General features: G+C 36.8%; 1 protein-coding gene across 3 annotated transcripts in view; it reads right to left on the reverse strand.

The window, feature by feature from the left end:
* Positions 1–2,788: 2,788 nt before the first annotated feature.
* The window catches only part of Su(Tpl) (Suppressor of Triplolethal), a 64,538-nt gene continuing 44,327 nt past the window's right edge, over positions 2,789–22,999 (reverse strand). For 2 of the 3 annotated variants that reach the window (XM_046632265.2, XM_046632266.2), the window contains 8 exons: positions 13,439–13,563; positions 13,127–13,243; positions 12,209–12,481; positions 11,865–11,935; positions 11,426–11,635; positions 10,039–10,921; positions 9,625–9,802; positions 2,789–9,214 (listed from right to left, as the gene is read on the reverse strand). In XM_046632265.2, the coding sequence (XP_046488221.1) occupies positions 9,041–9,214; positions 9,625–9,802; positions 10,039–10,921; positions 11,426–11,635; positions 11,865–11,935; positions 12,209–12,481; positions 13,127–13,243; positions 13,439–13,563 (2,031 nt within the window). In that variant the 3' untranslated portion in view covers positions 2,789–9,040. Of the gene's footprint in view, positions 9,215–9,624; positions 9,803–10,038; positions 10,922–11,425; positions 11,636–11,864; positions 11,936–12,208; positions 12,482–13,126; positions 13,244–13,438; positions 13,564–13,649; positions 13,843–22,999 lie in introns of those variants that run through there. The other variant, XM_046632267.2, reaches the window with a different exon arrangement.

Raw genomic sequence — 22,999 nt, forward strand, 5'->3', positions numbered from 1 at the left:
TTAATGATATCTTCATTTCATACAAATTAAGTGGGGAGTTATAATACAAACTTAAAATATATACATCAATATCTCATGAAACTTTTCAATAACTATTCAACTCATCCATTAAATCCATATGCGATATAGATCTATTCGATTCATCAATATATAGAAACTTATATGCATATACATATACATACACACACACAAATATATATATATATATATATATATGTATATATATATACACACATATAATTTGTCAATAGGCATACATACAATTATACTGTGCAATGAACCTGACAAGTAATTTGAATAAGTATTCAATTATCTATAGTCATCAGCTGCTGCTCTCGCTGCAATGTAGGAGACTATACATTAGGATTTGGGCAGAGCAGATCGAGAATTAGACTAATCGTAAATCATTATATGCATGTATCACAACACAGTACCATATAATACCCATGTATATATTTTTTTTATACATATATATATATATATATATAATATTAAAAATGATTGGGCGGCGTTGTCGTCTTATTTTTGAAAAAAACCGATCGACTTGATACTTCGAAAACACACACTCGCAATATCAATAGCTGTCTGAGCTTATCGATCGCCAATTGTGTATCCATGTAGTAAAGCATACGTATATCGTTTTCGGCGTATGATTTTTCACCCTCGTTTCGCACACAATTTTTTCACTTTCAATTCGTTCTACGTATAATAAATCGAAAAGATAAAAGTGACACAATTAGCAGAGAGAATGTTGTTTTTTTTTCTCTTTTTTTCTTTTTTTTTAATAACACAAAAGTGTGTAATCATCTCGAAATATTCTGCCCAAAGCCGTACGTATATCATGTTTATGCACAATCCACACTAGGTGTCGTTTAACTTGCGTTATCCTGAACCGTAAATTTTCTCGCTTAAAATACATTTTATGAATTTTTTTTTTACTTGTTTGTAATTTTTTATTTTCACATGTGTGGTTTTTATGTTCATCACATGTATAGTAATATGCAAATCCTCGAATAAAACAGAAGCACATATACAAAAACGCATATATAGTTGAGAATGAAGAGATTGAGAAGCATAGAACGGGTGAAAATATACATTATATATAAACGGTAAACGGTTGAATAAACTTTCGACATAAATTATTGCAGCAATCGTCGTGAATATTAATTCACCAATAATTATCTCTGTAACGGAGGCGCAAACCCTGTAAACTATTTCTTCACAGTTTAGAGCTACACAATCATGAGAACGTTAAATATCTTTACGAAATTGTACGAAAGCATGTGAGCTAGTATAGATGATACGTACACGCATGCCTCGTGCAAGCTCTCGTACAAGAACAGTAACGTTGAATATTCTGTGTTCCAGATTTTATGCACAAACGGCGTGTTCCACGAGTTTTCAAATTATGTATCCTGGTATACATACACATGCGTATAAAGTGTAATGACCTCCTACCGCACCCCATTGCCCATTGCCCATTGCCCGATATTCATCTCCTTGTTGTACTGTACCGTATATTGTGTGTTTACAGCATTTGATAAATATTTTTTTGTCCCTGGTTTATTCAGCCGTTTAAAGCATAATATAATTTAACGTAAGTACGATACGATCGATTGAATGCTTTGAGACGTTCGAAAATTAATAGAAACATGTAGGTACATACATACGTACATGTCTACGGTGGTTGCTTCTATCGTGATCATTCTCCACATAATAATTATCTTTTTATTATAATATATAATCTTTATTTATTTATTCAATTAATTAATGAATATAATATAGGTAATAATTGCAAATACAACTATATAGGTATAGATATACGACGAAGATACGAGCGTTTGTCAGGGAGCAATGCAGTCGTCATAAATATATAAGAGTCGGTCGGTACATAACTATATAATATATAGCGTAAGTAGTACGTTGTATATAATATAAGATATATCAGATACAACGTATGATTTGCTTCTACTCGCTTGCGTTATTATCAATTATTGGTAGATATACAGGTGAATTACGGTCACGCACGCACGCATTCCCTTTCGATTTACACGGCTTCAAGGGGGGGGCAAGGGGGTAACGATATGCAGACGATGAAAGTTGACAGAGGTGGACAAGTGTTAGAACTATCCGGGGTTCTTTCATATCTTCTACGTATGAATATATGTACAGTAACGTAGTTTGTGTTTCTATCATATAGGTACATAGACGCATATATGTGTAATGCATACAAATGTAGTGTAATAATGATTTCAGGGAGTTCTCTACCGGGTGTCAGGAGGCCCGGATTATTTTAATACAATATATAAGAAAAATTAATTAAACGTATATACGGTGGAAATGAAAATTCAAGACGTAATTAAATTCGTGTCGTACGGTTAGCGTATGAATTATATATAAATGTATAACAGAACGAATTTACCCACGAAAACTTCAGGTTGAAACAAAAGCGGTAGTACAATGGTAGCTCTAGTTATATTATGCACCACGGCCCCCATCATTTAATTATTGAAAAGAAATGCATGTATAAATATAATATTATGTATATAATTATGTATATACACACAGATATATATATATACACACATAACAGCATCACAGTCAAAAATATAATATTACAACATTGGGCATATTTAATTTTCATTTCCGCGCTGTCGAACTTTATATAGTTAAATTTAGATGCCAAAACAAATTGTGTCCACCATTTTAAAAAATATCATTTTCAACGAAAATTATATCAACATCGTTTCAACGCTTATACACTAGTCACATGTACGTCAATACACCATTCACTTTTCGGCACGGGTCAGTTTTCTTTTTTTTTTATTTTTCTCTTTTTGTTTTCATTTTTCGGCAAATATTATCTCCACCCCAATTTTCATAATTTTCGATTATTCAGTCCTGACCTTTGCGAAGCTTTTGAAGATTAATTCATCATTTTATTCTTTTGTCTGTTTGAAAACTCCAAATGTTAAGCGTGTTTGAGCTTAGACATTGAAATCATATTTTTGAACCAACCACGAGCAAAAATTTATTTCTACGTCGTATAAACTAATACGATTCGTATATATAATTTTAAATTTCGTGCGTCTAGTGGTTAATTCAAACGACGTGGCACACCTGTATAACCGCGATGAACGCAAGATTCAAACAAAATGATTAAAATAAACAACAATGTCTCGAAGAGTATTGAAAGAAAAGATAAAAAAAACAAATTCGAAATTGACCTTACGACAGTCAGCGTTTGAAAAAGAAAAAAAAGTACGCGATAGCGAACGTCGGAAAACAGACCATTAATTTAAGGAGCAATCATACCTGCGGTAAAATTAACAATACATATTTATCTCTAAAGTACAACGCTGCTTTCGTAAGATTCGTACATAATACAAATTTTTAACTTTACACGGAATAATTGGCCGCTGGTCACGCAGAAAAGGTAACTACTAACTAATAAGTGGTAATAAAACATCGATACAATTTGTGGAAGTGATCCCCCTTTCTGCGTCATTGAATACGTCCAATCCTCTATCAATTATTAACTACTTAATGCACTTGACTTGGTAAAATGGTACATCATAACATTACATTACATGTTAATAAATTTTACACGCGATTATGTACTTGTATAAAAATTAACAGAATAAGGGCATGCCAGTTGCGGGTTGTTCGTTTTTCGTGAATCATTTCACCACCTCTATATGCTACGAATATCATACAATTTTTTTTTCCTTTCTTCAGTTTTTGTCACGCAACGTACATTTTACTTAGGTATCTAAGATTGGCTAATAATTTTCATATTTCTTTCTATATTTTATTCTTATTTATTCCCTGCACTCCGAAAGCTGCAAGAATTTTATACTTTTGAGCCACTAAATAGTTCCTTATTATGTACAGTATCTAGGAAAAACTTTGCTGTCACTATCAACTTCACCTTTTTAAATGCTTCCACAATTTAACAGGTCAATCAAGTGTTAAATACTTCTATTTAACACAAAGCTTTGAAACATTCTTTTCTTTATTTCATAATAATAATAGTATAAAAGTTCTGGCAAGAAATTTACACCAATTTCAATATAAATATATAATAAATTACGTGAAATAAAGTATACAAATTTCGATTGTTTTTAGGATTTTTTTTCATTCAGACAAACTCGAACAAGTTGCCAGTTAAAAATAGAACCTTTGTTCTTGAGGCATTCGCTGTGCAAGGTTTGTTCCCACAAAAAGACTCATACATTGTTCATTTGACTCATACGATCGAATGAGAACAATTGATTCTGAAGAGTTCGGCTTAGATGCAAGCGAATTTCCTATAACAATCTTTTATTCCTCACTTCTTACAAGAGGACAATGGCTATATTGGCACACGATTAAATTTAAGTTTATGCTGTTAGATTAGGCATGTACATGCAAATACATTTTGTTCTTTAAATTATCTCACCTTTTGATTAAATTTTGGAATTGTGTAAGATCTTCTTGTCCGGATTTTCTAACTCTCAAAAATCAATGAACTCATTCGTATCTGCAAACATTATATCGTTAGATATAGAAACAAAATATCTTTGCATCCATATTATAGCATGCTAATCATTGTCGTGGTGACGCTATATCCGTATAGTAAGCTATTCATACTTTTCAGGCACAAAAAATTCTAAAATGCTAATTTGTATCTTCTAAGTGTTAACGAATTATTACAGTTTTATTATTATGTATGTGCTTGTCTGACGAGTAAAGTACAGGTTAAGGATTTTCATTGGAATACACATATGCATATAACGATAATAATGATAGTATAATAATAAAATTAATAACAGCATAGTACGCACCAGCACACCCCTGTACCTTCTCTCTTTACGCGATATTCTAAAAAGGACGTCACGCACAGGGAAACAATATCTAATTCATTATTATAATCCGAATATGTAATTCCCTTTATAAAGTCTGTGTATGTATAAATGGCCTACAATTATTTAAACTGCTTTCCTCTTTTAATCTTTTAATACGTTTTTTTTTTTCGTTTTCTTTTTTTGATCAGTAATCTCCGTCCTGTCACGCTTGCTAAAATGTATTTTATTTCGTAAAAGAAGGATATGACGAGCAAGTGGTTTGAATTGAGAATTGATGATTGGAAAATTTGACCAAGTATCGTTAGATTTCTTTCTATTCTACAGATTTCGTAATTCAACTATTCAGCTGAACAACAGAAGTATAGAAGATGTAACTTTCTAATTTTAGGTATAGTTCTCGTCTTCTGGCATACTCTAGTTTGCTGTTTTGGTATCTGTATACAATCATTGTTTATATTTCTACATTTCTCTCTCTACAATTGGCACTTGATAAATCTTTTTGTCTCGTATGTATGAAAAGTTTTCTATAAAGTTTTACCATTCACCAAACAAACGTGAACTATTTATTTGTAGAACTTTGATATGATTATAATACTTGAATTTCCGTATTAATTACAGCTATATAAAAGTGTTGCGTGTTATTTTGCAAACAATACTTTCAAGCACAGAGATTAGATCGAATTCCATCTTGTGGATCGATGAAAGTCTAATGCCCAATTAATATTTGCATTCTGTTTTGTCAAAAAGTAAGCGATTCAATCATCAAGGCAATGATTACCAAGCTGTATAACAGGAGTGAAAAAAATAAGCTTGTCAGGCAATACAAGTAGTGAACTTATGGGAAGATAATCATAATTTTTTTCAAGAGGAAGCACCGTAGATATTTTCAACTATGACTCACTAGCTATTTCGCCAAATTACGCGAACTTCGGTGCTACCTATATCCTCATAGCGACATATCTATTTCACAATGAGTAATGATCGTGATTACACACATCTTTGTTATATAAACGGGATGCAATAAGTGTTGACTTTGTCGGTGTGGTAACTAGTTTTACTTAACGTCAATTCGGTGGAACCTATTTACCGAGTTCGGTGATTGTGTTCCATTGCCTATCCAAGTATTTTTCTTTTTTTAATCGTAAGGTGTGCGCAACAAAAGTCTTCGGCACTTCAAGATAGACAGAGCATAATTACCGATCTCAGCCACTATAACCATGTATGACACAGTGTCGTGGGTGTTAACTGGTGAATTGAATTTCAAATATCCCGTTTTTGTGACAGGCATATACCTATTAGTTGTGCTTCACTGAACCGGGTGTCAAACGAGTGAACCCTCGCTTAAGGCACGACGATTGTTGATTGGAAAGATAGAAAAATCAAGAGAAGACGAGAATTCTTGTTTCAATAGTGTTTTATTAACTTGCAATGCAAAAATTACGAATTAAAGTTACCCTTCAAGAGAATATATTATTATGCACCCATTATTGTTTACTTTTTATTTCATTTTACTTTATTTTATACATTTTTTTATTCCTTTAATTTGTATTTTTTTTGTTGTTTTTTTTTTTTTTTGTTTTTTTTTCGTTTTTAAATCATGTTTTGTGTTTTTGTTTCTTTTCTCGTACGCACTTGGTTAGTGATACATTTGTTTAACATATTTATAAATAATATTATAAGTGAAATCACTTCTTTTTTTTACGTTTGCCATTTTTTCTATACACACGTTCAAGCACTGTGCCATACATTTCTATACGTTTAGTCACTTTTCATTGTTGCATGTAATATCCAACATGTTTAATTTTAGTAAATTGTCCTCTGAGTTCAATATTGAACAGCAGATGCTGCCATAATAAAATATAACAAACGTCAAATTTTTTGATGTATATGCATATCAACATAACACTTGCTTCTAAGTAAAACGTAAACACATCATGTAACATAGTAAAATTTGAGTAACGTAACATTGTTTTTGTTTTGAATCGCCATTATCTGTGAACGATACTAGGCTAAGCTGGCCATACTAGGTATATCGTATCGTTGCCCCAATCGTCAATGAAAACTTCAATCACTTGTAGTAACGCCGTCATTGATATAAATTTGGAACGTTTGATGCAATTATAAATTGACTAATATTCACCAACATAAAACCATAAATTCCAACACTGGTTTGGAGATAATAACATTATTTTACTGTACAAGCCTTAAATATGGTCTACTTATTACAGATAATTGAAGTAGATAGAATGGCCGAAAATTGTCAACGTGAAATTTTCAACAAAATTAAAAGGAGAATTCGGTATTTATCCGAAACTTTTTAAAGCTAATTTTTTAGTGGAAGGTTCCGTTAACGGAGGAAAAAGAAGAAGAAAGGGCAAGCACAATTCATAAATCCCACAAGAACAGTTGGATTGGAACCGATGACATGGAAAGGCCAACTTACCCTTGAAACTCATCAAGCTAATTGCATATTTTGCATGTCTTTCATGTTTTATCGCGAGTCTGCGTCTCTATAATATCACAGAATACCAGAGAGAGAGTAAATCCTTTAGATGCGCATGGAACGACACATGAGCATTTGTCAAACGATAAAACGCCCCTGAATTTGTTTCGTAAAAAGAATATCTTGTTTAGGTACGGGCATAAAGTAATCAGATATTCACAGATTGAAAATAAAAAGTTAATTACAAGGTCATGTGGATCTTTTTTGATATTTTACTATTTTTAATATTTGGCACAGAGTGTGATCAATGCTTATCACCGCGTTCACCTATTTCCAGTTTTCTGTGATAAATATACCGGCTAGTGAATTTTCATCTAATCAATAATGATAATAATAATTATAATAATTACACAACAAAATATTATTTAAAAGTGAAACATCACGGTTTGCCTGTACATATGCATCATCAAATGATCAATCATTAAACTAGCTCGATATTCTTCTCGAAATTGATGTTATCATGAATTACATTGAATATTATTATTTATTATTAACTATCGTTAAGATTATTAAAATATTTATATTACTCAATATGCACAATCTGGACACAAATCACAAGCTTTGTTTACTTTTCTTATTATTCAATCGTTAATTCCCCTCTTCCTCAGCGGACTCTAGAGATTCCGAGTGATTTCGGTAATTGTGTTTCCCATTAAGGAAATCCCCACTCACTTCAACGGATAACTGTGTTTTTACTCTCAGTTTGGCATTTGGTGGCTAAGCCAGTGGCTTCGGAATTTCTGTATCTGTCGTGTCGGTGATACTTTTAAATATTACTGTTATCCTATTCCATGATACGGAACATGTCAGTGTATTATTAGTATGTTTTGTTGAAGAATGAAAATTTCCTTTTGTAAAACAAACCTTCAAACTTTGTCATATGTATAAAAAGAACTAGTTTTTTTTAGCATTAAAAAAAGGATATAGCAACGAAATGCTGGTGGCCTACTCTTAGCAGACCTCTGTTTTGGATCAGCGATTAGTTTGATATGGTAAAATTAACGATTTATAGATTTTGATATTCGTGGGATTATAATTTTGAAAATTGTAGTTCTTTACTTATTATATGTTTTCGCAACTTCATATGTCATTCTTCTTATTTTTGTGTTTAGTTTTTGGCTGAACTGCTTACGAATTTATTAGCTTTATCCTCAGACTCTCACTCGCATAACTACTGGACACTTTTGGACGCGCGTATTATATTATTTATAGCTTAGTATTTTTCTCTGGACAGTCTTGGACGTAGACGCAGTTTATTATACGATAGAGGACAGAGTCCTTTCTTTTTCTTTATATGATAGGATTGTCTTTCGTGCTTGGTAATTGCTTTGTGAATTACGTATCCAGTTACATATAACGAATACTTTTTCGCTGTTACCGGATATACAATATCAAACCTTGCCAAACATTGCCTAACAAGTGGATCCCGTTGTTCTTACATGGATGCAGTTGAGCAGAATCTATGGCCTCTGTTTTAAAATCAAATACGAAAGTAGTGAGCATTTTGGGGTAAGTTAAAAATGCCGTGACAAAAACAGCTCAAACCGTTGCAATGTCTTCGGGGACGTCTCTGCAGGAACAATTTTAGTTAACCTTGGAGTTTGCCGAGAAAATGCACACTTGGCAATAACGTCGACAGCAGCGTATTAACAACCGAGAAGAGTAGAAGGGATAAGTGTTTGAGCTTATGTCAGTAGTGCAAACTGCTTGCACCCCCACCGCCACATTGAGAATCAAATTCTTGTACCAGCCGCTTTATGTGACTCAGCTTGTCGTGGAGATAGTGAAACCGCTTCTTGGTCTGCTGATGATCCGGATCATTTTTGATCGCGTTATACTCGGTGAATATTTGGCTCTTGATTTCCTGCACATAAAGATAATACTTCATTGTAAAATCAACCTAAAATTCATACGCCTCGATGAAAGCTGCTTCAATAATTCGATGGGCTTCTATTTTCAGTGCAGTTTGCCGTTTGGTGAAGAATTTATTGAAGACGTTCTTTGAACAAAGCAAAAAATTCCAATGATTTCCAATTTCAACGGACTTAGATCCCAAAATTTGCGATGTGACCCCAAGTAGCATACAATATCTTGTAGGATAAAAAAATTTCAGATCACTTGAGAACACTTTTATGCTTATCACAGATTGTCACGAATAACAAGATGGATATGTACATAATGTATTGTTATATAAAATGCAAGGAAATGTAAATTTTCCCAACTTAACATTATACAACTATAGGCTGAGCATTACGAATAAGGAATTAAACTGACCGAATATCTAGTCTCGTTTCCAGATTGACGCTCTTTCCTTAAAAGTTCTTCAAGCTGTGCAAATCGTTTCGAAACCTTGGTCACTTGCGTGTGTAAAAGCCTGTACTCATCGTAGTCCGCACTAAACTCTGCCTTGTAACGTCTTTTTTGCTCGCTGCTGCTGATTGTCGTGAAGTACCTGTTGTACGATGTATATTGTGATATAAAAAAATTTCAATTAAACTAATTATAGAAAGATATCGAAGGTTTCAGTAAAGCGGTGTAACGAGCAAAATTGAAATCTCTACTACTGTAGAACATACCAGCTTTACTGATTTTTTCACGAATAATCATACGACATTTTGCGAACAGATAGGGTAATTTAAAATTGACAAAATTCTAATTACAAGAAAATTTTATGCAATAGTAACTTACGTGACATAGTCTGCAACTTCCGGTGCGTTGCTGATCCCGGGTTGGGGGGGTGATGTATGCCCAGATCCCAAGTTAACATGCCCTGAATTGCCACTTGTATTTCCGACGTAACTATTGCCACTGTAAGTCGTAACTTCATAATTCGAAGATCCACCACTATTTACACTTCTGCCCCGTTCTCTCTCGCGCTCCCTTTCTCTTTCTCGTTCCCTCTCCCTCTCCCTCTCGCGCTCTCTCTCCCTCTCCCTTTCTCTCTCCCTCTCTCTCTCTCTTTCTCTCTCCCTTTCCCTCTCTCTTTCCCTCCCTCGGTCGTCCCTATCTCGCCTATCACTGGCGTTCGGACTACCCCCGAAGCTGGCACCACCACTCCCTCGCACAAAATTCACAACACCGCTATCAACACTGCTCAATTTATTACTGTTACCATTATGGTTATTTATAACGTTATTATGGGTTAGACTACTATGCGAATTATGGCTGTTTAGATTGCTAGACGCGCTATGAATGTCCTCACAGTCACTGGATGGCGTCAGGCACGATTTGCTGACACCGTAGCTGCTTCGAAGCACATCACTGTTTGTTCTCTCCGTACGATAATCGCGTTCGCGTTGCTGTCTTGGATCCCAGCTGTTGCTATTACTACCACCACCACCACCACCACCACCTGATGTCCTTCCGTTGTCCACAGCAGCCGATCCATTGTTGCTCGTTGTAGAAATACTCGTTTCTGGTTTACGGTAGTGAGATATCCGAGGTCTCTTGGTTGGTAGCCCGTCATTTCCTTGGAAGTAGCCTGGTCTCTTTGAGCTCATTATACTCGGAGGTGGCGCTGTTATCCCTGGAGGTGAGCCTGGATGCGTAGAGTTTGGCGACTGACCGCTACCTGTTGAAACAAAATAAAAATCAAATGAGTTTATTCATCTTTTTCGATAATTCTTCGTCGAAACCAATTGAATGATTCAATATTCAAATCGTGTTCAAAACTTGTGAATGGAAAGATATAAGTCTTTATCTAATAAAATTGATTGAGATAAACGTTTAAAAATTAACAAGCCTCATTGAAATTTTTCGTAACAATCAGTATCATTTGTTTAATGTTGTTTCAGTCTTACACTTCCTTAGTCGACAGCATCAAGTGTCGGGTATCATATTCTATTTTTTGAAATTTTGACCATGCCTAACATTCTACACATCCGAATTGACGTATCCTCGAATTATACAATCGCTGAAGCAACAGGTATGCTTCTGTTCTCCGCAATAAGAAATAATTTCAGTTTTATGAAAGAATTACGGTAATATTACCAAATTTATTTCAGGTTTAGTAACTTAGGCCTAATAACGGCTGATGTGCAATTTATCCTATTTTTAGTGAGTGAACATCGCTTACCACAAGAGCCCCCATCACTGGAGCCTGGTGGAGTTAGGTTTTGCGGTTTACGACGTTTCAACATTGTCTTCTCCTGTTCGGTGTAATAGGGCCAATCCTCTTGCACGTCATTCCACACGTGCCGATGCAGATGATAAGTATTATCCCGCATGTAAGCTACCTGCTTCAGCACCGTTGTAATTATACTTTTTTCACGGTCTTTGATACCCTCTGAAAGAAAAATACAATATCAAATGTTGCATTTGCATACATTTAATTTCTTTTCTATGATCATATTTGAACCTGCACGATAAATAAGAATTACAAAATGTCTAATCTACCTTCTTGAAAGGAAAATTCCAACCCCAGATTACTACCGTGTTATTAAACTACATATAGAGCTTACAATATTTACACATACAACATTAAAGTTAGGTAATAACGCAGCTTTATGTAATACCTCTGTGAATGCGTTCCAGCAACTCGGGCTTCTTGTATGGCCTCAAAGCGAGGAGGTGAATAAGTCTTTCTCTGTTGAACGAATAAATAAAATTACAAATTAATGAATTTGAAACGTAGCGTTGTTTTCTTCTTCTTCTTTCTCATTCATGGTTAATTTTCAATTTCCATAATTGTTTTTTCAAAACAATTTACGCTCTTGCGGTGAATAACAACTATTATCAATTGTTTTTACTTTGGCATCACCAAAACTTGAACAAAATCGCTTGGAGTTGAACAACTTTGTGAAAAATAATTACACAAGATTTAAAAGTGTCATAACTAATTATGATGAATTTCGCGTACTTTAGAGGCCTTCGCATAATGTCAGACATCTTTTTTTCAGGTTGAGCACGGGCAGCAGGGGGTGGATTGTTGGTCGAGGCGGGTTTGTACGAAGAAAGGCGTGATTGAGTGGTGGTCGACGATGCCAAAATACCGGAGGAGTGCGAAACAGTCATCGGTGATTCTCGTACTCTCGGAGGTGCTGATGGCGGTACAGTTCTTCCAGTTCCTCCTTTTACTTTGACCTTTACTTTCCGCCCGATATCCGGCCCATTGGGTTTGATTTCCCTTGTGCTGTCGAATATTAATTGAAAATTTAACGATCACACCAAATAAAACTGTAACGCGCAAAATACAATAGACCGCATTATACACGTTGAAATTTAGAAATTTCGAAAATTTCCATCGTTATCTGTCTCCTTCGGTCGACCTCTCGATAACCTGAGATATATTCGCTTTCGGACAAACATTAAAAATTATGTTCTCGAACGAGTAATTCCACCACCAAGGCTATAATGATTCAGATATAATTACTCTCGCATTATTATACATGTGCTATCGTATTATTATTGAAGTCTTCTGAATAATACTAAAGTAAAACCATATAACAATGGAATATTGTTTGGATTGCTCAAGCATGTATAAAATATTATATCTGCTACATCGCAGCTGAGCCTTATAATTTAGTTGTTGCTGCTGCTGCTGGTGCAGCACATGTCAGGCACTTGTAGCCTTGACAGTGTCGGCACTAAATAAATTAGCACTCCAAGTGCAGTATCGATACATTGATTCCTGGACATCATTGCAGTATCGTGAATACATGTGCATACGAGTGCGATACTGTCATCAGGTTAAAGCTAGCACGACCGAATGATCGCAGATAACAAACTTGCGAAAGTATAAAAATAACTAAAAACAAAATTCATAAATTTCTATCACCATTTATTTTTGTGGTTCTCCTCTGCAACGGCCATCCGAACCCTGGTAGTCTCGTATACGTCGTCCTTCGCCTGTATCCGCATTTTACACGGCAGCGTGCCGAGGCTTTCCAAACTCCTGTTGGGATACAGGTAAGATTGAGTAAATAAATTACCAACTGCTTATCGAATAGAATATCTTTACGTCACCATCGCGATGTTGCCCGAATTAAATAGCTAATAAGTATCATTTGTCGCGTATTAAAACGTCAGCCCGGGTAGATAATATTCATGCTTATAACGTATCGTTGATTAGGTTGGGCTAAAAATTCACCTCGTCCCGGTCTGTTGTACACATTCGAAACTCCCCTGTGGGCCCTCAATGTCCTGATTGCCGGAAAGGCTGAAGGTGAATCCCGCTGGTCCATGGTTGGATTGTGACGATGGAAAGGATAGTTGCTGTAATTAGAAAGAAAGAAGCTTGTGAGCAACGCGTGATTTCCGTTAACGCTAGCGTTATAGTTTCTGATAGAAGTATTGTTTACGTCATATCGGTCTCGTATTTTTCAAAACTTTTTCCCTCCGCTGCTTTTTAGCTTATCTCCTTCCTTCCCGGAAACTCACGAGCCACAACTACGAGGCTCCTTAATTACGGAACATATACCAAGTGTAAACTGAAGGAAATTCCGATTCACAGACGTGTGTCGATTAGTCACAAGCCAATGTTGTACCCGCAATCTAAACTATTCCGCTTTTCTTGTAAATACATTTTGAAAATTTATCGGAAAGGCTGATATTAAAATCAATCAGACTCTCCAACGCAACTATAATTATATTAATGTACTTGCGATAGATAGAATGTGAAACCGTGTCGACGGCTTGGAAAAATTTAAAAGGAATATAGCAATGCAATTACGGTCTCATTTCGTCTGGGATAAAATGTGAAATTTGCGAAGGTGGCGCGGCTCCCTCGGGACGCAGATTCAATCTGAAGCTGCACACAAAAGTCTCTCTCGTGCGGCTTTAACCCCGCACGAACCTATTTCATTTTCCTGCCATCCTTCGATATTGGAGATACCATCGTTTTTCACCGATTTTCACAATAGAAATTCACTGTCACCGAGTGCTACGTTTATTCGCTCAAACGCGTATTAGATATCGAGTGAAAAACACAGCGCTGATTAGAGCAGGATGAGTGTTAAATTTATATCATCTTTCTAAATACGAATCGAAGAATATAGTCGTACTGATCAGGAATTCAGATAACGGTCAATAATATACCACTTCAATAATAAGTGGAACGCATTGATTTAGAGAAAAATCACTGGTTCAAGGGTAAATCATCAACGCGTTGTTTGCATTATTGGGGAAATAACTGTTTATAAAGAGGCGCTAGCCTGTTTGAACAATGTGCATGGCGAAACTATAAATATATCGAATTTTTAGGGATATCATCCGTTGAAAGATCGATTGAAATTCATATTCGATACTTCATTTGTTGAAAATAAATAATGACAAATATCGTTACTTGTGGAAATTGCCAGATTTTAATTATCAATTTTAGTGAGCAGTTTAATTGATCCGCGTCTGCGGGGCATTTCGCGAATCGATAGAGATCTTTGCAAATCATCGGATATCTGATCTACTGCGATAAGAAATGTTGTGATAATGCGCATGGTGATCATCGAAGTACACATATCGTTTCAATTATTTTCTCTTTCAAATGACAATGAATAATCAGTTTTAGGCGGTAAAATTAATTAAAAACAGCCGAGGAATGGCAGGAAGAAAATTCACTGATCCACTTTTGTGAATAGTGTGGAAATTCTGACTGCGCAAGCCTAACAAGCGAAGTAAATAATTCCATCCGGTAAATCTGTCGTTGCGGCCGGAAGTCGAGCGGGAGAAAAACTCGTCAACGACAGTGACCTTCGAATATTATTCGGAAACATCCGTCAACCGGTTGATTGCGTTGCAGATACGCGCCGTTTGATTTTTTACGGATCATCTGTCGCATCTGAGGTCATGCCGATCTGCATACAATGATCGCGGTTTGATCGTTTATTATTGCGCAATCGGCGATGATTACGCCTCTGGAATTCACGAATGTATTCAAGTTTCGAGAGCCATGCGAATGCTGCAGCGAATCTTGGACATTTTTCTTCTTAGGACTTAATTTTATTCATCTGTACTTTTTTTAAACTTTCAAGACAGCCTGCGTTGATCCGTTGGGAAGGAAACGGAAAGCGGATTTTGTTACTTATATTTCGCTGAATTTAACTCATTTTCACGATCACGGCAAAGCAATGCGAAACGGACGTACTAAAAATGTTCGAGAAGCCGTTCCGGAACCCAAAATCGGAAATCGTGACAGCAAACAGCGTTCCTTGAATCTTTCTTTTACACCTTCACCCATTTAAATTAAAGTTATCAATTTTTTTCATTTTCTGACTTCTCACGATTTTTCCGCACCACGTAAATATGTTTAACCGTCTATAGGTGGCAGAAGAATTGTATACACGAGCACAGTTCAAGTGACTCCGTAAGAGTCTCGTTGCGATTAGGATTTCAAATTTTGCCTACCTACGTCATAGGAACGCGTCAAGATATGCGGAACCAGTAATTGAAACGAAATATTCATGTGCTCGTATCGCGTGATAATATTTCAATGAAAAATATCGTATTAACAAGGGTCGTGATTTTTGTTCACGAATTCTTTCGACTCTCGGCTGTATAATCTCGCTCTCTTCTCACGAATCGAGTCAATTATGCAGCCGAGAGGGAACCGGGCCGAGTATCCCTCTCTTACCGAAAACTTGAATACCGAAGGAATGCGATATGAAAGTTTCGTGAAGGGAGACGAGAGAAATTTTATACTTGTACAAAGCGGCGTCTGTCTGCCTTCGGTTTATTTCGCGTGTTTCGATTCGTATTATATACCTACGCAGTATCCTCCTAATTTCTACAGCCATGCATCTGATACCGTTGCTGTGACATCTGTAACGCAGCATATCGACAATCCAATGGCTGTTTTTATCGAACGACTATCGCATCCTTCGTTTCTCCATTTATATCGGGCATATCAAGCATCCCTCGCGAGTCAAGAAGATCTCCGAACTGCTTGCCAGCTGTTAACCAACGTTATACGCCAGCAGTAATTTCAAGGATTATATATTCGACGTCGTGTGATTCACCCGCTACAACCGCGCACATTTCCTCTAATTAGTACTCAATCAATAACAATCCTAGGCAGCGGTGCCAAAGCCTCCGCCAACGGGTCCGGACGGCAGGGACGGAGAAGACGAAGCTCCGCTCACCCGAACCTTTCATTATTTTAGCTTCGAGGACTCGAAAATAAATTCCCCGCTATACTTATAACTCCGCAGAACTAATCTCACACTGAGACGATGAGATAAATATCTTGGCTACGTAGATAGGTGTATCGTGTAATATAATAACGGAGCGGGTACATCGGCAGTCGTTTTCTCCCAGCTCGGACATATATCTGATCTTTTTTAAATTTTTTTTTTTTTTTGTTAAGCACGTAAAAATGCAAAACTTAGACGCGGACAGTCTAATTAGTTGCAATTAGTCTCGCCATAAAATGGTGCTGCGAGTCACGATTACAAGTGTAATAATGGGTAATTATTTGTTATCCAGAGAAATCGCAAAACATATTATACATCATATGTATGACAAACGTTTCCAAGTACCGTCCGTATAATGATTTGGAAACTATTATTTCAACTCAACCTGACAGTAAGAGAATGATCGGATCAAATTACTTGTAGCCACGGTGATAAAAGTAATTATTCCTTTTACAAGTAATCGATGCGTGAATCATGTTATGTGTGTTTTTTTTATTTTTTTTATTTTTTATATATTTATTTATCGTTTATTACAAAATAACCGACGACGATTGGAGTATATTCTTGATCATCATATTATATCGTACAACTCTGTACCGAGATCGGTAAGCGTCAAAATTGAATTCGGTTATCCAACGAAGCATAGCGGCGAGGTGGAATCACCCTTGTTAATTCGATCGAAGGAGAAGAAGAGAGATAGGAGCCGGTGTGCAGCAACGTGCAGAGCGGGGGCGTGGATGTCGAAAATAGACGGCATTCCTATGACAGGGCCAATTGCCAACCCCTGTTATATTACAGGCACGCGGCTTACGAGTCGGTAAGAAAAATCGAATTCCTCCGCTCATCGGGCATCGGGATTGATCGGTGAGTCGACGTATGCATTTTTTTTTTTTGTTTTTTTGCTAAATAATTTGAACATTACATCTAATTACATCTGTTTCATCAGGCATTGCATTCGTTATCTTTTTTTCTTTTTTTTGTTTTTTCATATTCTTGTCGTTAATTTCCTTCGAAGGAAGTGAACGCGCAGAGACGTTGAACGCGGTCTATAAAAGCGACTCGATACCTGTGATCTTTGATTTTATGCCAGCTGCGTGGCCGCTTTCACTAGCCTGTCGATGTCAACCTTGTGGCGGTTTTACCCGCCGCAAGCCGATCGTGCAGCACGGCGAACAGAGGTTGTGCTACCTTTTTCCAACCGCACAATCATGCACGCACACCATGTTCCTCTCCCCGATCCCGTGCCTTTCGACACGCGCTCGAATCAACCATCATCGTCCATGTCAGCCAGCCACACCGCAGAATATATGTATGTAAGGTAGGTACGAGGTTTGAGTGTCACAGGGCGCTGCCATGATGTTCCTATCTAGCCGTGCACGTATGCGTATATTCGCATACACGTGTACGCAATGAAGATTCAACGCGCGTTCACCTTCTCCGTTGCAAAGCGCCTCGTTGAAAACAGCTTAAAATAGATAGGACTTTACCGAGAAACCGAAAGAGCCGATGAGGGGGGAAAAAGACGAAAAGAAAAGGAAAACAACAACGTCGAGGTGGTGGCAGAAAACTCAAAGACGATTATTTGATTCCTTTCTATTCTCTCCTTTCATTATACACGACGTACATAACGTGTATATATGCGCGTGCGTGCATGTGTGATACAGTTTTCTCCCTCTTTTTAGCCGACAATTCTCCACCGACTTGTACATAATATATAACATAATATATGTATATATACAAATAATTATAATATATTACAGCCACGACTTTTCCACTCGACATTTACCCGGTACCTGGAACGAGGACGCGACCGGATTTCTTACATGGTAGCGTTATATACACTAAGATATTTAAATTAGAAACAAATTACTCCGCGCGGGTTGTTGGATATATAGCTGAATATTCCGTAACGATCGAGAGCGAGGATAAAGAAGTTCTAATCTATCGATTAGAGAACATACCTATACATCTATACATCCATATATATATACAATATATGTATTTTGCTGAAAAGGAATGCCATGACGTTTCCCGCATTTGTTCAATAGAAATATATTTCTATAATTGTCAATGCTTGTTTTTCATTACGACATGCCGAATAATATACGTTCGTATTTAAGCATCGACCTCGAAACATGCAAAATTTTCACAAGTTTCTCGTGGTAATTCTCACTCGCAAGATCCCGGATGTACGAAATTCGTTGAAGAATAAATTGGTAAAAATAAATATGAAAAAAAAAAATAATAATAATAATAACAAGAAGTGAATAAAGATACGAGAGAAAAAAGAAAAAGAGAGAGAGAGAGAGAGAGAGAGAGAGAGAGAGAGGGAGAGAGGAATGAAATAGAAAAAACGAACTCTAACTTGTTCTCGCTCTAGCTACCGCGAACTGGAGTTCCAATTATAAGACCAGAGGAGTATGACAGAGATACTTGGTTGGTATCGCGACAATCGGCAATGACTGCAATATCGCACGGCGCAGCAAGCAGGCACATTGTACTACATACCTAGCAGCAATAAGTAAGTACGTGGTGGCCCTGGTGAAGAACGAACGACGATTTGGCACAAGGTCGAGTCACCCAAAGCCGTCCAAAGAGCAAAATTTCACACGAAATGCGATATTTGCTTCGCAAATCGTCGCAAATGATCATGGATTGCTCTGTAAATATATCTAATACGTACAAAATGCATGCGTACGCATGACTCTCATGGCGTTACGAAACCGATTTATTTGCTTCCTATTTGTTTTTGTCTTTTTTCCCCCCATTATTTTTCACTTATTAACATACATACATATATATAACATTCCTTCAACAGTTCAACAAGTTTCTAATTTTTCACTCACTGACTACGCGTTATATTACAAGAGAGCCCGAGGCACCTTCTTCTCCGCATACCATTCGTATATTCGTATTATTATATACCTACAATCTTTCTCACAACGTACAAACCAAAGCTATAAGGCTGTTCGCAATTAACCGTAAGTAGTACCGCGGGATTATCATTCGAGAATTCCGCCTCGAAAAAATAGACAGTCGTGAACGACTCCCGGATTCCTCGTATGTTGAACACGTAAAAAGGGTATGAAAAAATAAAAAGAAACGAGAAAGAAAGAGAAACGAATAAAGAACCGTAGCAGCAGCCAGCGTTTTTGATCATCGCAGACGATCCGCCGCACTTTGACATCGGCAGTGGACAAAGTCAGATAACACGTGCGTAAATATACTGTATAGATAGATGGGTAAACCTCTACGTATGTACATCGACGCACAATAATTTTCCAATTCCACGTACAGGCAAGCACCTAGCAAATTTCGTTTAACAACCTGCGCGATTGACGTCGGACCTTTTTCACGCTTCACCGATTCGTGCTGGTGTATTAATACGCGAATACACACATGCACGCATAGCTGCACGCTGTATCCTGCATTATATACACGTCACAATTTGCACACACGTAAAGCGCAAAGTGTTGCGCCAATTCCCGGTAGCGCGAAAACTTTTTTCTCGTAAGAAAAAAAAAATATATATATATATATATGTATATATAATAATAATAATTGCGTTCAGTTACTGTACGTGTCCGATGTACATAAAAATATATGTAAGACATGCCGGTAAGTTAAGTTTTTTTTAGAAATATATAGAACGTAGAACGAATGTGCCGCGTAATTGGAAATTTGAATATAGTTTGAAAGTTTCTTCGGCCTATATACGTTTGTATACATGTGTAAAATGTATGTAATAACGCAGAGGTATAAAATTGTAATCGGTATACTCGCCCTCTTTCACCTGTGCCCATTTTCAGGTTGTGCGAAGCCTCTTTTCGTTGATAATTATCAATTTTTTTTTTCAATTCATTGGGAAAAAGATAAGGATCGTGGAGAGAAAATACGTATACGTATAACCAAGGACATCGTTGAACCTGAACGCGAAATTGCTTACGCTTCCTCTCACCGTGTGTAATAAAAAGAAACATCCATACACACGTCGACGTATGTTATTACGTATTTACGTACACGTACACGTTTCGGACAGATGTAATTTTTCGAAATACCATGAGCGGTAACGTTGACGCCTGGAATATCTGATTTAATCGCGTATGTAATATACAGAGAGAAGAATCGAAGAGAAGAGGACCGTGAGGCTTATAAATTCAACATTAAGGCTTGGATTTGACGATTCGTGTGATAAATTCGTACACGCTTCTAAACTCGAGATATGAGCGTGTAAAGTCAACCGACAGCGTACAAAAACAAAATCGTGCAGAGGCATATTTATGTCGCGCGAGGAATAAGGACAAAAAAAAAAAAAGAAAAAGAAGAAAAAATTCGATGGCGTAGAAAAAATGACGAGTAGAAAGAGTGTTTTTTGGACAATAGTAGAAAACAGTTGTGTCTGACGAACAGAAGAGACCTAGACCCAGTATTCGTCGATAGAGTTGCCTAATAGTTGAGGCAAGAGGCGACGAACGGAATTGGGTTAGAAAGTACGGCTATTACAAACGGACACGTACGCAACCTTCGAATCGTCTAGTTTCTTGTGAAATACTTTCGACTAACAATTAGAAGGAAAGCTCACATGTCGCCGCGCGAATTTTTTATAGAACAGCTGTAACACATCCATATCTGTATGTACCTACGTACATCGGGTGCATTCAATATTCGTGGACTCTGATCGCGACTTTGATATTTACACAGTCGCCGATCGAGACGCAAACAGTTGTCGTTGTTAAACATACAAAACAGAGAAAAGCTCTGTCCGTACACCGCGGGGAGTTTCAATGTACAACACAAAGGAAATGACGATGACTAATAGGAGAAGAAAGAAGAATAATATTTATTATCATTCGACCTGAAAGAGAAGAAAAAAAACAACTAATAATTATGGCAAAAAAAAAAAGAAAGAAAGAAATGGGTAAAAAAAAAAAAAAAAAACTGCAAACGTACAAGATGGCAATATTATCAATAAATTAGTTACGCATCGATGCCTCACATAAATTGAATTGGTGTACGAAATTATTCGGTTAATGTGTTACTATGCCGACGATTAGCGAAACGAAAAAATTTTCACTTCGATTGTATATGCATAGGTAGACTTACACGTGTTCTATACCGTTTGTGAATTTGCACGTATACACTAGTACGTATACCTGTAATTGTGTGTTAAATGTCAAAAGCACGATCGCGCGTTCGGTGACGCAACATCATCGGTATTCCCGTGCAATGCCAGACACTAGTTATTGCCATATGGCAGTTTCGCTTATATTTCGTACACGACCATTTATGCATATTGTAATAATAACAACAAGAGTAACAAGTCTGCAGCGGAGCGTTAGATTCGTGCCGTATCCCAAGCTATGACGCATAACGCGTACATACGTGTATGCATATCCGCATTCAAACGTCACTTTTTTTTCTTAAGGATATTCATTTTCACTCAATATTGTTGTACAAATAAATATACACGTATAACATGCCAGTCATCTTGCAACGCGAGCGTGACAAAGCTCAAATACGAAACGTCAGAAAATTCTCATCTTCTTCTTTGTACATCGTGCACGACATTCGTATACCGAACTGAAATAACGATGTTGAGGAAATAATGGTACCTCAATATATTACGTACGTGTATGCGTTTCAAAGTCAATAGAATTTTAGATGATAAACACGTAGTTACGTGTACAATGGTGAATTGATATAAAAAACACCGACGAGTATGTATGTTGAGAAAAAAGAAAAATTTAATCATTTTTCAATCTGAGAGAGAGAGAGAGACGTCGGGTCTTCGTCAGGCAGGAAAATAAAGTACCCGAATATCTTCCGGCGAACCCGAAGAGGTTCGTTCCGAATGCCTGAGCGCTTCTTGCGACCCGAATAACCAGCGCGCTGATTCACCAGACTTGAAGACTAGCACAATAAGGAGGACTATAAATGCTTTAGTGACTCATCCACCCACCACTCACGGACTCCGCGGATCCGTCGCGCCAGACACTCGGATAATAGATGTGATTTCCGTAAAATCAATCGTCGTATGAAACATTGTACTTCCGATTTATTACCGGCGTTAGAAACCTGCGGACGGGAGTTTCAGCCGCGAGACGGACCCTTGCGGAAATCGTGCAACAAGATTTGCCGAAAATAGACTGGTTTTTTTGCTTCTTCCAATATGTACCTACCAACGATAAGTCAACTCAATTTCGCTGGTTGCAAGGTCAGTGTTTTTCTGTTTTTAGAATCGGACTAGTAAGAAATAGAATGCGGCTAATATTTTTTTTTTTAAACGAATCTAGATTCGTTGAATCGCACCTTTTCGCTTGTTCGAAACCTGCGTCACGAATAATATGTATAAATTTCGGGAATTTACTTGTTACATTTATAGATGCGTATGATATACGCAATTCCTTGAAATTTTTATGTACTCTTCCTACGGTCGATGTTCTCCTACAAATCCGAGGACGGAGCTTTGGCGAAGAAATTTTACGAAAATTAAACAATCGTTCGTACGATGCATAATTTGTCTTACA

This window comes from Neodiprion pinetum, chromosome 6 (assembly GCF_021155775.2).
Source record: "Neodiprion pinetum isolate iyNeoPine1 chromosome 6, iyNeoPine1.2, whole genome shotgun sequence".
Lineage (NCBI taxonomy): Eukaryota > Metazoa > Arthropoda > Insecta > Hymenoptera > Diprionidae > Neodiprion > Neodiprion pinetum.